The sequence below is a fragment of the Maylandia zebra genome, linkage group LG9, assembly GCF_041146795.1.
Source record: "Maylandia zebra isolate NMK-2024a linkage group LG9, Mzebra_GT3a, whole genome shotgun sequence".
Taxonomy (NCBI): Eukaryota; Metazoa; Chordata; class Actinopteri; order Cichliformes; family Cichlidae; genus Maylandia; species Maylandia zebra.
Genome location: NC_135175.1, coordinates 26,351,473 through 26,365,445, shown reverse-complemented (window position 1 = coordinate 26,365,445; position 13,973 = coordinate 26,351,473). Strand labels below are relative to the sequence as shown.

General features: G+C 38.8%; 1 protein-coding gene across 2 annotated transcripts; it reads left to right on the top strand.

The window, feature by feature from the left end:
• The first annotated feature begins 857 nt into the window (after positions 1-857).
• Positions 858-6,428, top strand: LOC101480097 (inositol monophosphatase 1). Of its 2 annotated transcripts, none has more exons than XM_004551923.3 (9): positions 858-972; positions 3,415-3,499; positions 3,657-3,796; positions 3,893-3,997; positions 4,122-4,167; positions 4,251-4,359; positions 5,233-5,341; positions 5,888-6,039; positions 6,200-6,428. In XM_004551923.3, exons 2-9 carry the CDS (start codon positions 3,437-3,439, stop codon positions 6,325-6,327), a joined length of 852 nt encoding a protein of 283 aa, XP_004551980.3. In that variant the 5' UTR covers positions 858-972; positions 3,415-3,436; the 3' UTR covers positions 6,328-6,428. The 2 variants fall into 2 exon arrangements, with proteins under 2 accessions (XP_004551980.3, XP_004551981.3); XM_004551924.3 differs by having other exon boundaries at positions 882-972; positions 3,386-3,499.
• The last annotated feature ends 7,545 nt before the right edge of the window (positions 6,429-13,973 follow it).

The following is a 13,973-nucleotide window of genomic DNA, read 5'->3' as shown; positions in this document are numbered from 1 at the left end:
AAGATAGATAGGATATGTATTATGACATGTCTGAGTCTAAACAGTCAAGACTGGTTTTGCCAGACTTAAGTAGACTTTATTAGACATTTTGAGCGTCTTGTAGCTGTTGTGCCAAACAGATGATTCCAACAGAAAACGAGAGTATTTTCACATTTAAGTTGCCTCACAGTACAGTTGGATATAAAATCTGACTGAGATATACACATTTAGACACATAAATATTGATGCTTATGGATGTGTTTATCTGTTGTGTTTACTTCTACTCAGTTCATGGGGAAACTGTAAAGACTTTATCCAACTTCCAGCAGGCACATTGAACAACAGCCATGCACGCACACATAATTGAGACCGACTCACCAGGGGACCTTTCAAACTATTTTCCACCAGTGGAATACAATAAAAGGACATAAAGAGAAAGCTCAATGGATGTGAAACTGCCAGGAAATATAAAACTAAGCGAAGCTTTGTTTGTCATACCAAATCATGTGTTAAAAGTCCAGAGCTGGAATGTAATTTTTGATTCCTCCAAAAAAGCAACCTAAGATTTCGAGCCCTAAAAATCAGTCATAATTTATAATCCAATATCAAGACTAAGAGTGTGGAAATTTTCTGGGATGCATTGTTCTGTATTCGATTATAACTCACAGAAATGTATGGCAGCGGGCTGTGTTTTCCTATGGGACTCCACAAGAATTAGGGAGACACTCAAAATTTTCCACTTACTTTTTTAAGGATAAGGATGCACTCACTCTATGGTGAATGTGCCATCAGGTTGTTGTAGGTCTCCCTGAGATGGGACAGAATGTTTTCTTCCTCTGATTGCTGTGAGAACCATCTGAGGGCGGTCCCAGTACTTTTCCCACTTTGTCATGCCAGCCTTTTTAGCTGCTTCATCTCTTCAATGAGGCAATTTAAAGTTAGGCTTTTCTAAAGAACTTGCAGTAGTATCTCGAGGCAACCTGACTCCGCAAGGTAAGGCTTCTTATTTTTTAAATTCTTCACATTAAACTTTTCTTGGATTTTTTTTTACAAAGCATTCTCTGATCTGCTTGGACACACTTTAGAAGTAGATCTAATCCATGTGAAGCAGAAGAGCTTAGACACTATATGTTCTGCAGTACAGTAGTACCTCAGGGCACAATGTACTCAAGGGTGTTGTCTTGTCCTTAAGTAACAGGCAGTTCTCTCTGCAGGCATGCTGTCTGCAAATCCTCAAATCAATTTAGCTGGGAGTGTATTTAAATGTGATGCAATTTATGTATCCCTAAGTGCATTACTAACTAATTTTCATTTATGATAGGAATGATACGCTCAGTTCCTTTTACAGCCTTCTTAGCACAGATATACTGTGCTATAAAACAGACATTCTGATAGGTGGAAGCAGCATGGATTAGCTGGGACACTTTTCTGTTTTTTCTTTTCTTTTTTTTTTTGAAGAAAACCCCCCAAAACAATGCCAAAGAGAGAGAGACGGTGAAAGTGGTCAGGCAACAATATCTATGTATTAATATTTAAAAAACCAAAATGTGATATGAGGTAGTGATGCCTAATTGCAGCAGCCATTAAGAGCAGCCATATGACATGTTTTGGTACAATATATGTGGCACACCTACTGCACATTTGTCTGATGTTGTTGATATTAGTGCATAACAGTGCTCACAACTTCAGTCTTACACCAATAAATATCTACTGTTGTATAAACAGTTTGCTAATTATGCAGGCTTATAGCAGTATTTTATTGGTTTGACAGACCAAAAACAAAACTGAGTTTGAACCCACTAAACAAACCAAAAGGGGGGAAAAAAGCAGTAAATAGTGGTGGATTTGGCCATTCTGGTGCACAAGGGGAGAGACAAAGACAGGGCCATTCAAACACCTGTGATAACCACAAAACCTGTCAGTATCCTGCTCCCTAGTATTACATGAAAATAAATTGATGTTGTGATTAAAGTCTCTACTGTCAAATTTGAAAGTGTTTCCTCTCCACATAATGCCAGAGGAACATGGTGCAGTCCAATTGGCAATCAGCACCCTTTAAGCTGCAGCTGATGTAATGCAGCTTTGATCCTTCTAACACAATTCAGCAGGCACCTCCAGCAGAAAGGTGGTAACTCAAAGAAAGCTGGGTTATTGAAACACAAATTAAAGGAGTTATTTGAAAAGAGTGGTTTGCTTAAGTGTGTGAACTCCCAGTTCAGATATTGTGCTTTAAACATTTCATAGCAACGCTCTGAATATATGTACCTCCAATTTTTGTGTCTTTTGTATTTTGGTTATGTGCATTTTAAATGTTTTGCAAAGTTGGAAGTTTTAGAGAGACTTGAAACATCATCTTTAAGTATAGTGACCAGTGTTGGTCAAGTTACTTGAAAAAAGTAATCAGTAACTAATTACCGATTACTTCCCCCAAAAAGTAATCCCGTTACTTTACTGATTACTTATTTTTAAAAGTAATTAATTACTTAGTTACTTAGTTACTTTTTAAAAACACGATTTACAACCTGAATAGGTGATAAAGCGATAGATCTTTCAGCCCAATTCTACTTTTTCTGCATAATCCATCATACAAAATGTAATCAAATGGAAAAGTCTTTTTTTAAAACTTGTTTTATTAGTTTTAATCTTTTAATTCCAGAACATAAAATAAAATATTTTTTTGTGTTTACACTCAGTCTTTCAAATAGATGCAAGTAAAACACAGCAGAAAATAAATAAAGTCAAAGACTCAGCGGTCCTGTTGCTCTATCTTCACCTGTAAAGCAGGACTGCGGTAGGCGGAGGTTTACCCTGGTGCAGGTGTGCCGCAGCGGTCAGTTGAAGAATCCGCAGTTTCTCTGTGAGTTTCCCATTACGTCATAGCGCACTCGGTGCTTGCTTGGAAGTTTAGGGGTTTTTTTCGCTGTAAAAAGACGTTTTCTTCCCACGCACAACGGACACTAATGTTTTTGTCACTTTTTATGGAATCAAACTCAAAGTAAGGTCAGTACTTCCACGCTTTAAACGCTGCACGCTCATGCTCTCTCCCGCACTCGATATATGATCCATTGTTGATCTGCACACAGCTGTTGTCACGAACATCGCACTTGCTTATGTCACTGTCATGAGACATTCTCGCAAAAAAAAAAAATCAGGGTTTTAGTAACGCAGTAACGCAGCGTTCCTACGGGAAAGTAACGGTAATCTAATTACCGTTTTTGCAATAGTAATCCCTTACTTTACTCGTTACTTGAAAAAAGTAATTGGATTACAGTAACGCGTTACTCTGATAGTGACACATTCTTTGTGAATGCCCATGAGGATGGACAAAATAACTTGGACATTTGTTGCATTGTTTAGCTCTGCCTTGTGGATGCTCTAATGTTTTTTGGCTGTAACAATTTTACAGGCTGGTTTTCTTTTTCAAACTCTCCTAAGCAAGCCTCCATATAAAAGCAAAATGGAAGATCCATGGCAGAAGGCATATGACTTTGCTGTTGCAGTGGCAAGAAAAGCTGGAGCGGTATGTCTTGAACACCCATTTGTTGTCTGGTGACTAACTTCAAGTGTACACACAGCATTAAACATTACACTACTAATGTTTAAAAAGCTGAAATGGGCATTCTTTAAAAAAACAATTTAAGGTGGATTGACAATGTGCCAAAATTTAATTTAATCAGGAAATTAGGAAAGCTGGAGAGAGTGAAATCAGAGTCATGACAAAGAGCTCCACTGTGGACCTCGTCACCAAGACTGATGAGAGGGTTGAGAAAATCATCATCGGGTCTCTTAAAGAGGAATTCGGAGAAGGCACGCACTGGTGAGCCATGCATACCCACCATCCCCTATTTATATATATATATCTGTTGTTGTATGTGGGTATTCCTCACTGATCCACTGCTGCTTCGTTCTGCAGTTTCATTGGGGAGGAGTCAGTTGCCAAAGGCGAGCCATGTATCTTGACTGACAAACCTACATGGATCATAGACCCAGTGGACAGCACCACAAACTTTGTACATGGGTAAGCTTTTTAAGTGATGTAAGGAAAGATGCATATAACTTTCTAGGCTCAAACAACTTTTGATAAGAGTGTCTATTTAAGCTTTTCTGACTAACTAATGCAATACACATGAAACTGCTTGCAGATTCCCATTTGTGGCTGTCTCTATTGCATTTGCTGTCAATAAGGAGGTATGTCAAATGAAGCTACTATATTAGAGAAAATGCGCACAGATCTCTGGATTAGTCAATCTTAAAAATGAAATCTGTTTCAGTTGGAGTTTGGTGTGGTATACAGCTGCTTGGAGGACAAGATGTACAAAGCACGACGGGGGAAGGGAGCTTTCTGTGATGACGAACCCATTCAGGTGTCTGATGTGAAAGGTACAATGTCCTCATGACACACGGTTTAGTCTGTTATGTAAAAACTGGCAAATGGACACCGTATTAAACCCCTGTTGTGCAGTAACATGATGGACTTCTCCAGTAAAATCTTATCCCCCTTCTTTATTAAAAAATTGTCCAACAAAATTGCCTACATGAGCAAATTTGAGTCTATTTACCAGTACTTTTAATGTTTTATCGAACTGATTTGGAAAATAGGAAATTTGAGCTTGATAAAGGATTGTGCATCGGTATTATCAAGGATGACTAATTAAACATAAATCTGCATTATACTCTGGAGTGATTTAACATCCTTATCCAAGATTCCTTTAGAACCGTTCCCCAACTTATTTATTTATTTTTACTTAAACTTTTTTTTTGTATTACTTGCTACATTACTAATGGAATTGACATTTGGTGTTTGTGTCACTTTGGGGACGAGTGTTGCTGAGCTATCGGGGTTTTGTCCGAGGGTGACACAGTTGACAGACTTCTCAAACACTGAATAATTTGATGCATATTAATGAGTTTTAAGGACACTGTTTTAATGATTTTGAACGAACTGGTGATGAAAATGAGATACAAATTCATGTATCCCTGTTTTGATTTGAATACCAAATCAGATGCTTTTAAAAAACAAACAAACAAACAAACAAACCCCAAATTCTAATATGTACTGCAAAAGTAGCAGAACTGGTCAATTTCTAATTAAGACGAAATGTGCCCTGATTTAAGAACAACATTTTGAAATGAACATTTGTGTCCAGATTTATCAATATTCCCAATGTACCACTTTCTGAAACTTCTGAATCTAGTAATAAGGTGTATATCTACTGTTGCATACTAAGAATGTTAGACTTGCTCTCATTGCAGACATTAACCAGTCAATAATCATCTCTGAACATGGAACTGATAGAAGCCCAGAAAAAGTGACAAAGATCTTCTCCACAATGCAAAAGAACCTCTGCATCCCAGTGCATGGGTAAGTGGGCCTGGATTGAAACGCTATACTGTGCATTGCAGTCAAAAGTCATTTCCACAGGGATTTTTGCAGCCACAACTCAACAAAATCGCAGAGGTTAAACAGGATGATTTTTAAAGGAGTGTTTTCAGCCAAAGTCCCATCTTTATCTAAACCTTACAAAGTAACTTTAAAATTCCTAACTAGCTAGTGAAGGTAAAGGGTGGTGAAAGGCATACTGTATGCCAAGGAACACCAACAGTAAAGAGGGTGAAACCAAAACATTTAATGTGTTAAAATGATGCAATAAGTTCAAACTCAAGGTAGATGATGAAACTGCTTTAGAGCAACAAAACCTGCATTTCCCCTTTTTATCTGTAAATATATAAAGTACCATGATGGATTGTTCCACATAACTTTGGCTTCATCATATTTAAAATGAAGAGTCATGTGTCACTCAGTGTTGAACTTGGCAGCAAAGTTGCTGTTGTTGACCGGTGGTATGTTTTCCTCACTGCTACTGCAATTCCCAGTATCCCTTTGATTTTTTTTTTTTTGTCCTGACAGGCTACGTGGGTCAGGAACAGCTGCTACAAACATGTGTCTTGTGGCGACCGGGGCAGTTGAGGCTCTCTTTGAGATCGGGATCCACTGCTGGGATATTGCCGCTGGTGCAGTTATAGTCAAAGAAGCTGGAGGAATCCTCCTGGATGTTGATGGTTTGTATGATTTCTAAAAATCTTCTCAAACAGCTGGTTATGAAGCATATGTGCTTGGAAATGAGTGTTAATGAATATCATTAAAAAAGCAATATGTTACTTGTTGAAAACACTGACTGCAGGAGTCCTTCTCAATAAAGGCTTTGTTTTGACAATATAGGGGAACCATTCGATCTAATGTCTCGGAGGATGATTTCAGCAAACAATGAGACTATTGCTAAACGGATCATCAAGGAAATAGAAATATTCCCAGTGGTGAGGGATGACGCTCCAATAGAGAAGAAGTGAAGGTGCTTGATGATCGTTTATACTGAATTTCAAGTCCGCTGCAAAATGGGAACAAGAAAAGCTCTTTCACACCTTTGTCAGAATAAAAATCTCTTTGCTGTACTCGGTTTTCTTAATGTGAGTGCTGGATTTTTGACTGGCTGCAGATTTTACATATAGATTCAAAGTAAGTCATCAACTGAAGGATGAAATGGTTATAATTTTGAATACTTGCATAATTTGCACATGGTTTGCTTATGGCTTTCCATTTGTATAATATAACACATGGGGAGCATTCAGCCTTAGAGCTGAAGGCTTATTGGCTGGATTTCCAGTCGCTGTTTATCTCTGTACCAATCCGATGGAAATGGGTGAATTTAATCTAAGGTTCTTATCAGTGGAGATGATGGTCCTCTGCAGTTAATTGAGTCCATGTTGGAGTCACTTGATAAACACTGATCTGGTCAAGTGTCATATAATTAATGTGGTTAACACTGCTGCTGTTCACACAATTTATTCCTCATATAAACGTCGTCCACTAGAGGTCAATAATGCATCAGGAATTCAGTGGGATCTTCAAGGACGTTTTTTTTTTTTTAAATTTATTTATTTTATCCCCCCCTCCCCACCCGCTGCTGCATTTCTTAAAATTAAAGGCTGCTTCTGTTCTCTGGTTTAAAAACAGACAAAATTCTCCATTGTGTCGCTAAACTTCTACATTTTCCCTCCATGATGAGAAGTTTCCCAACTTCCAGTCTTTTTTTTTAATATTTCGTCTGCGCTCATGCTGTAAAATAACATCTGGCTTCACAATGAATTGGAGAGGAAGTGGGGGGGAGTGGGAGAAAGGTAGAACAAGCTGAGGGTGAAAGGAAGCAGGAATGGCGAATGGAGCAACAAGACAAAGCAGCGGGAACAACGGCAGCTGAAGCGGCGGCAGCAACAACAACAGCAGGAGGTTGGGGTAGGGAGTGCTAGGCTGAGGGGTCTATGAACATGTTTACACTGCTGACTTTGAATAATAAATAACTGCAGTTATTGTGTGTAATTATGCCCCTACACATCTGCCGCTGCTGTAGTGTATGATGTATGTGAATTAACAGAGATGTTGTTCGTCACTCTTTCAAATGGCAGAATCCATTTCAGTTCCACGTTTCACCATCTCATGTTCATATTTTGTTTTTTAAATTATTGTCATGAGGGAGCACGGAGAGGAATTATGTGCTGCGAGACAGGCTAGCAGATAATAGTTGCAAATACAGTACATCTTAACATTTACTTGAACTTGCTTGCCTGGAGTACCAGATGGCTGGAAATTGCCTAGTAGGACAATACAGTAAATGCCACAGAGGTCAGAGAGCCTCACACAAGCTCATAAAAGTCAATTTAGCATATTTACTTGAAAATATCAGCTTTTTCTGTCTTGTAAAATGAGCTTATTTCATAATCTAAGGCCATTAGGGGTATTGATAATTAAATTGTTTTCCATCTGCTTTTTATGCAGCAACATCTGATGCATTACACCGTGTTGATCTTAACGGAATGGCATATATTGAACACAACCATAGTTAAATATATGTTATTAAATGTATGTCAGATGACTTTTAATTCAGTGTATCTGAGCTATAAACTGATATAAGGATATTTTGAAATTTAGTTTATTAATTTATCAATGTCTTTTGATTCATAGTGCGAGCATCTCAGTAAGTTAACACTGAGTTTCTCACTTTCGAGGTATACGAACATGTTAATAGTATTACATAAAGTGAAATTTGGTTACCCGTTCATTCATTTATTTGGTGTTTATACACTAATAACAGAAGAGAAGCTTTAATAAGCATGTACAAATATCCACACATCTACTAACAGCTACACAAACTGTGTTATTAACAATGTGTGATATTCAGATCACCAACAATAGTTTTAATCTGTTACTCGTGTAACAAAATCACAGCTGAAGTCGTCTAGACAGGATTGCAACCTGACCACTCCACAAAATGGAGAGCAACACATCAAGAGAAGGAAACTGTGTTTGGACAGCGCAATCTAAAGAGTAGTGGATGCACAAAAATGACCACATGACTTACTTTAGCAGTATTTACATCTGCCGTGATGTTGCCAAGATTTCAGTGGCTTATTGAGAGTAACAGAGGAGGTAAAAAGAGTGTTTGATCCAAAAGATAGAAAAGAGACATAGACCCAAACAGACTCTAAGGAAATGATGCCTCATTCTTTCACACAAGTGGATTACAGTAACCACCATCTGCTGATACACTGCTCACGCACAAAGCTTGTGTCCATTATCTTTTCACATACGTCAGATATCCCATTCAAAACTCCCTGCAATCCTGAAATGAATAAGCAGTCAAGAAAATGGATGGATGGACTTCAAAACTCCTCTTAGTACCCCCATATTTTGCTCTGTAGCAGATGTTTTTTAGGAGGCTCTGCAGATAAATGCACTGCAGCTGATTGGGTGGAAAGACAAGGAAAAAAACACCAGAAGAAGCACAAGGCCCTGTCTAACAAGATTGAGCCTAATCGTAATGTAAGATGCAGTTTTTGTGGCTCATCCTATCAGGTTACCTTCACTGTTCCACTCAGAAATGAATAGAAGTTTATTTGGACCATTAGTGTGGTCATAAGATGTTGGCTGGTTCTTTAACGTTGATAAAGGCCATATTAATCACTGCAAAGTGCTTAATATGGATAAAAGCAAAGTTACCATGGGTGGCAGTTACAGTTAGACAATTATTTTTATTATTAAGAAGTCACCTATACTGTAATGATATTTTTATTGCTTTAAAAACAACAATAATTTAAAGATGGACTACAGTATGTTGACAAGTTTATCCTCTGGCCACCTGGGATAAACTCCATCCCTTCCCAGGGTAAAGCAGGCATAGCTTTTGGATGAATGGATCAGGGATGGATGGATGGATGTTTGCAGCTGCCTCTGCATGCATCATGATGACAAGCAAATAGGTACCAGGTTTACAGATCCTCCATCATTTTTTGCTATGCTATCTGTTTTTTTTTTTTTTTTATTCTTTAGTGCTCAATTAGGAAAGGATCTTTGTGCAGACGGTTATAGAGAGGTGTAGTTGTCAAGAAAAGAAAAAGAAAAGGGGAACTGGATGATGCAGTAGCTTCTCGTTTGTCCATAAAGTTACTCTTAAGTGGCAATAACAAAAAATTTCTGATAGAGATGTGTGTGTGTGTGTGTGTGGGGGGGGGGGGGGGGGGGGGGGGGGGAGCACGCCGTTATTCATATTGTAAGTGCAGATGGTGTCAAAATGAAAACATTTTCAAGTTAAGTGCACCAGTCATTTTAAGATATTTGTTTCTTTGTCAGGCAGGATAATTTAACACTTGAGGTAGAATTATACAAAATAGGTTTTCTTTCTTTTTTAAAAGAGGAAGAAGAAATCATCCAATCTGTTGAAATTATACATGATGAAACAGATTGTAATAGAATCTTGAGGAGTGTGTCCTGTGTATTTTACACTGCAATCAATAGAGCTGGGAGAGAAAAGGGAGTTTTAAACAGCCGTCTAAGATGTCACTGCTGCTTGATTTGCTAATTTCTTACTGTAAATGTCTAGAAATGTGTTAGTCAAGTGGAGTGAAATTGAACACAGAGGAAGGAGGAGACCATCACAAGGAGAAAAGCCTGGAGATTTCCAGTAAGAGTCCACCTTTTCTGCTTCAGTAGAGCCAGGAACAAAGCTGGCTGCATGAGATTGAGTCTGTGAGTCCTGAGGGTCCGGCATATAAAACCACAGTCAACAACAACAGCCCTGATCAAAATGGAAAAGACAGGAAGCCTTTAATTTATTCTTGTTACCATTATCTGTCATCATTAGGTAATGAAGGCTTGTGGTTGCTTTAAATGCGTGACCGAAATAAATACACAGCACTGTACATCCTGTACAGTACAGCTCAGCTCTGGCTCGCTGATATGCATGGGTTATTATGCACGGTAAGCTCTACTTCCATTCCTGCCTCTGTCTGTGCCTCTTCTTCCTACTTTTTGTCAGTCAGTATAAGTCATGTTATGCAAAACATCTGAAGCAAAGCCAAAGAAATTAGCTTGTCCTGGCCGGCAGCCATATTGACTTGGGGGCTTCCAGTCCCTGTTGTTTTTGATGCACTATTACGCTAATATAAAAGTTGAGACACACTTCACCAAAGCATGTGCTGAACTTATGCTTTCTACCTAGGGCAGATCGATGTTCATAACCTTCCTTGAGGAAATGAGGGAACGGTCTGGACATTGTAATGAAATCTAAATCTGAAAGTTTTATGAGGGGGAATGTGTGAGTGGTGTCTATCAAAAGCTGCTAAAAAGTGATGAATCAATATGGATATTAACATCAAACACGCACGCAGCTATAGACAAAATCAATGGTGATAATCCTAAGTAATAGCCCTCGAAGCCGTTCGTTTTTACATTTATTTTTACTGATTTTTTTTGTCCCTGCGAGGTTCCCTTGACATATTAATTGCTTGCCTAAGTGCTCTATTTTCTGAGCACTTTGATTAATCTTCTTTGTCTTGTCTGTCCATCGTTATTGATCCATTAAACACACTTAATCTTTGCTTTTTAAAACCACAGGTTTAATTATATCTGCCGGTGATGTACTTTTCATCCTTCCTCGCTTTAGCCACCTGTCCCTTGTCCTTATATGTTACAGTCCAAGGAGTTTTTTAGTGCAAGCACAGCAGTAACTGCACGGCCCCAGTTAGTTACCCCCCCCCAGCAATATGGTGCCCTGTAAAACCCTGGTCTGTTGCAACTGGCTTCTCAGTGTCATTCAAGATGTTTGAGATGTGAGAATGAGGAATCAATACGCCTGCCTGATGCTCGTGTGGGCGTTAGCAATTAGCAGTTGCCGCCTTGGATCGGTGGCAGATGGATCAAACCGCAGTGGGGCATGGTTTCTTATTAGCTGCTAATTTAACAAATAGCATGCAAAATTTACCTGACTTACCTCGCACTTTGGCACTTTGAATCATGGAGGAGAGGTGGGTGAAAGTTTTCTACTCTTATTGAAAAACTTTAAGGAGAAGTCCAACTATTCTTCTTTTTTGTGAAAAAGGCTTGAATTTTCTTTTTGTATTAATCTTATGAGCAATGTTCATAAACATGATTTCAAGTGTGCCAGTGTTTGAAAAGTCTGCAAAAGAAAATGATGGACCCCGGAGAGATTCTTTCTTCTGCACGAAAAGTGGGTTTTCATTTCTGTGATTGCTGTTGACAATGCTATTTACAAGACTCAAAAAAGCCCTCGATGAATGCACTTATACTCTTGTTAGAGTAATATTTGCTAACAACTACAGTGCCAACTGTTGCATGAAAGGAGTGTGCAGGGCTGCTTCAAGAATTATTTTGCCTGTTTTTTTTTTCTTTTTTTAAAAAAAGGAACGAAGATTCTTTCATAAGCGCAAGCTTGCTTGGCGCTGACAGCCAAAGGAAGCCCGAGGAAGCCAATCCACAAGTTTCTAACCTTCCAATCTCCTCTCAAATCTTTTGTGTTCAAGATATTCAAAAGATGATTTAACTTGAGAACAAAAGGAAACCTTGACCAGTCAGAGTCAGAGGACCGTTTTGTCTTCACTATTTATTATTCATCTCTTTTCTTTTTGCTTTTTTTCCATTCCTGCTCCCTGCATATGTGAGGCTCATAAACCCATGGCACCACTAATGCACACAAACCAGATTACTTTATGCTCATATTTAACCATTGTTAATTTTAAATAAATTCTGGATAAAAAGCGTGCTGTTTTAGAAGATTTTATAGCGATTTCATGACTTGTGTACGACACACACAGTCTAATAATGTTCGGTATAAAACAGCGACTAGAGATACTACCTGTAAACTCCAGGATACATCTTGTAAATAAAGCTAGAAACGAACACTGTGCATTATAAATCTGGCTTGTTTTGCCAAACATCAATGCATTTAAGAGTGGAAGGCATAACTGCTTCAAAGCTTCATGCAAACCACAACTCTTAACCTTTCTTCTCTTCAGTAAATCTGTGTTCCAGTTTCAACCAAGAGATTTTTCTCCAGGGATGCTTGGAAATAATAAGCAAAATGATGAAATATTTGCAGGTTCGCGCAATAATTTTAGCTTTGTTTTTACGTTTTTTTAAATTTCCCCAGACGTATTTTCTGATCAACCAGAATGTAAAGAAAAAAAAAAACAATTAAAAACATTTTTTATTTACATTTCAAAATCAATTTTATTTCCAGTGGTCTTAGGAGGGGGGGGGGGGGGGGGGTTGTTAGGTAGGATGTCAAGTAACCACTCATCCGTTGGTATGTGGGTGGTCTACACGACCACCGGCTAGACTGTGTCACCCATATGTCTGAACACGGTCATTACTCCCCAGAATCCGGAGAGGAAACACATCACAAGGGGTTTATTACACACGGGGAGTGACCACGGCTCTGCAGTAGGGTGACCCCAAAGGCAAAGCATTCATGCATTTGAATAATCTATTGCACCAGCTCACACATTTGCATATCGCAGCAATTCCAAGTCACTGGGGCACTATGATTCACTTCCCTCTGCCCTCCGCGTTGTTACTAGTATGAAGCAGGATGGATATTAAGCTTATTTGAATGCGCGTTCTCTTCATGAATCTTTAAGGCTGTGTAATAAAGGGCGCGTTGGTGGGGGGAGTGCCAAATAATGACTGCTGAAACATTTTGCTATTTCATTTGGAAACGTCGTGGACGGCAGAAAGCTCTGTCCACCAGGAGATGCCTGATAGGGCTCTAAATTGTGAAGAAGACTGACATGGGTGTGAATTTAACAATTGCCAGTTTGAGTGTAAAGAGAGGTTGTGTGGTGTGCAGTGAAGCAGCCCCTCCATGCTCTCTGCCTCTTACCCACCTTTCATGGATCCTGTAATGGATACAGCCTCTGAAGGATTTAAGGATGGCCAGGCAGCTCACCTTTTAAAGTAGAGCTTGCATGTAAGTCTATCCTGTGGCAAACTTTGACAAAGCATAATGTTCCTGCTGAAAGCAAATTATTTTAGTGACTGTGAGGATATATATATATATATATATATATATATATATATATATATATATATATATATATATTTCTCCTTCTTCTTCTTTTTTGTTGCCGTTTTGCTTTGCAAACCTGTGCGGCGTACAATGAGAAGTAATTAAATCTGACCTTTTGTGATGTTTTTACATCTCTCTGGTGTGCCTTTAAAGCATTTTCTTAATGAATGTGGCATGTTCAGGCGCTGATATCCACCACTGAGTCAACAGAAAGCAATGGGGAGCACTGTGTAGTCATGCACTCACCACCGAGGTTATTGTGAGGATTGTCTAGGAAGAAGAAGAAGAGCACAGAGGAGCTACAGGAATGAAAGATGTTAGTCTGCCAGTTTGTCACAAAAGCAGTGTGCTCCTGTGTGATAGACTGGCAGACCGTACTAGCTCACTATCCTTGGGGACACACAGGCTACTGTTGTAGAGTCACATTTTTTTTTTTTTTTTTGAGAAGCTTCTCTCATTTTCTGAAGCAGACAGAGAGGCAGAGAGAAGCCACTGAATCGGTGTCTTGGAGCAGACATGCTTGGGTCTTGTTAGGCTTCTTGTGTCTGTGAAAGTTTATGGCCTGAGTCGGACAGAAAG

Excerpts from the sequence above, each read along its gene's own strand:
- LOC101480097 (XM_004551923.3), top strand. The coding sequence starts at position 3,437 with ATGGAAGATCCATGGCAGAAGGCATATGACTTTGCTGTTGCAGTGGCA. Across the intron at positions 3,797-3,892 it reads TTCGGAGAAGGCACGCACTG|TTTCATTGGGGAGGAGTCAG; the intron begins GTGAGCCATGCA and ends TTCGTTCTGCAG. Across the intron at positions 4,168-4,250 it reads CATTTGCTGTCAATAAGGAG|TTGGAGTTTGGTGTGGTATA; the intron begins GTATGTCAAATG and ends AATCTGTTTCAG.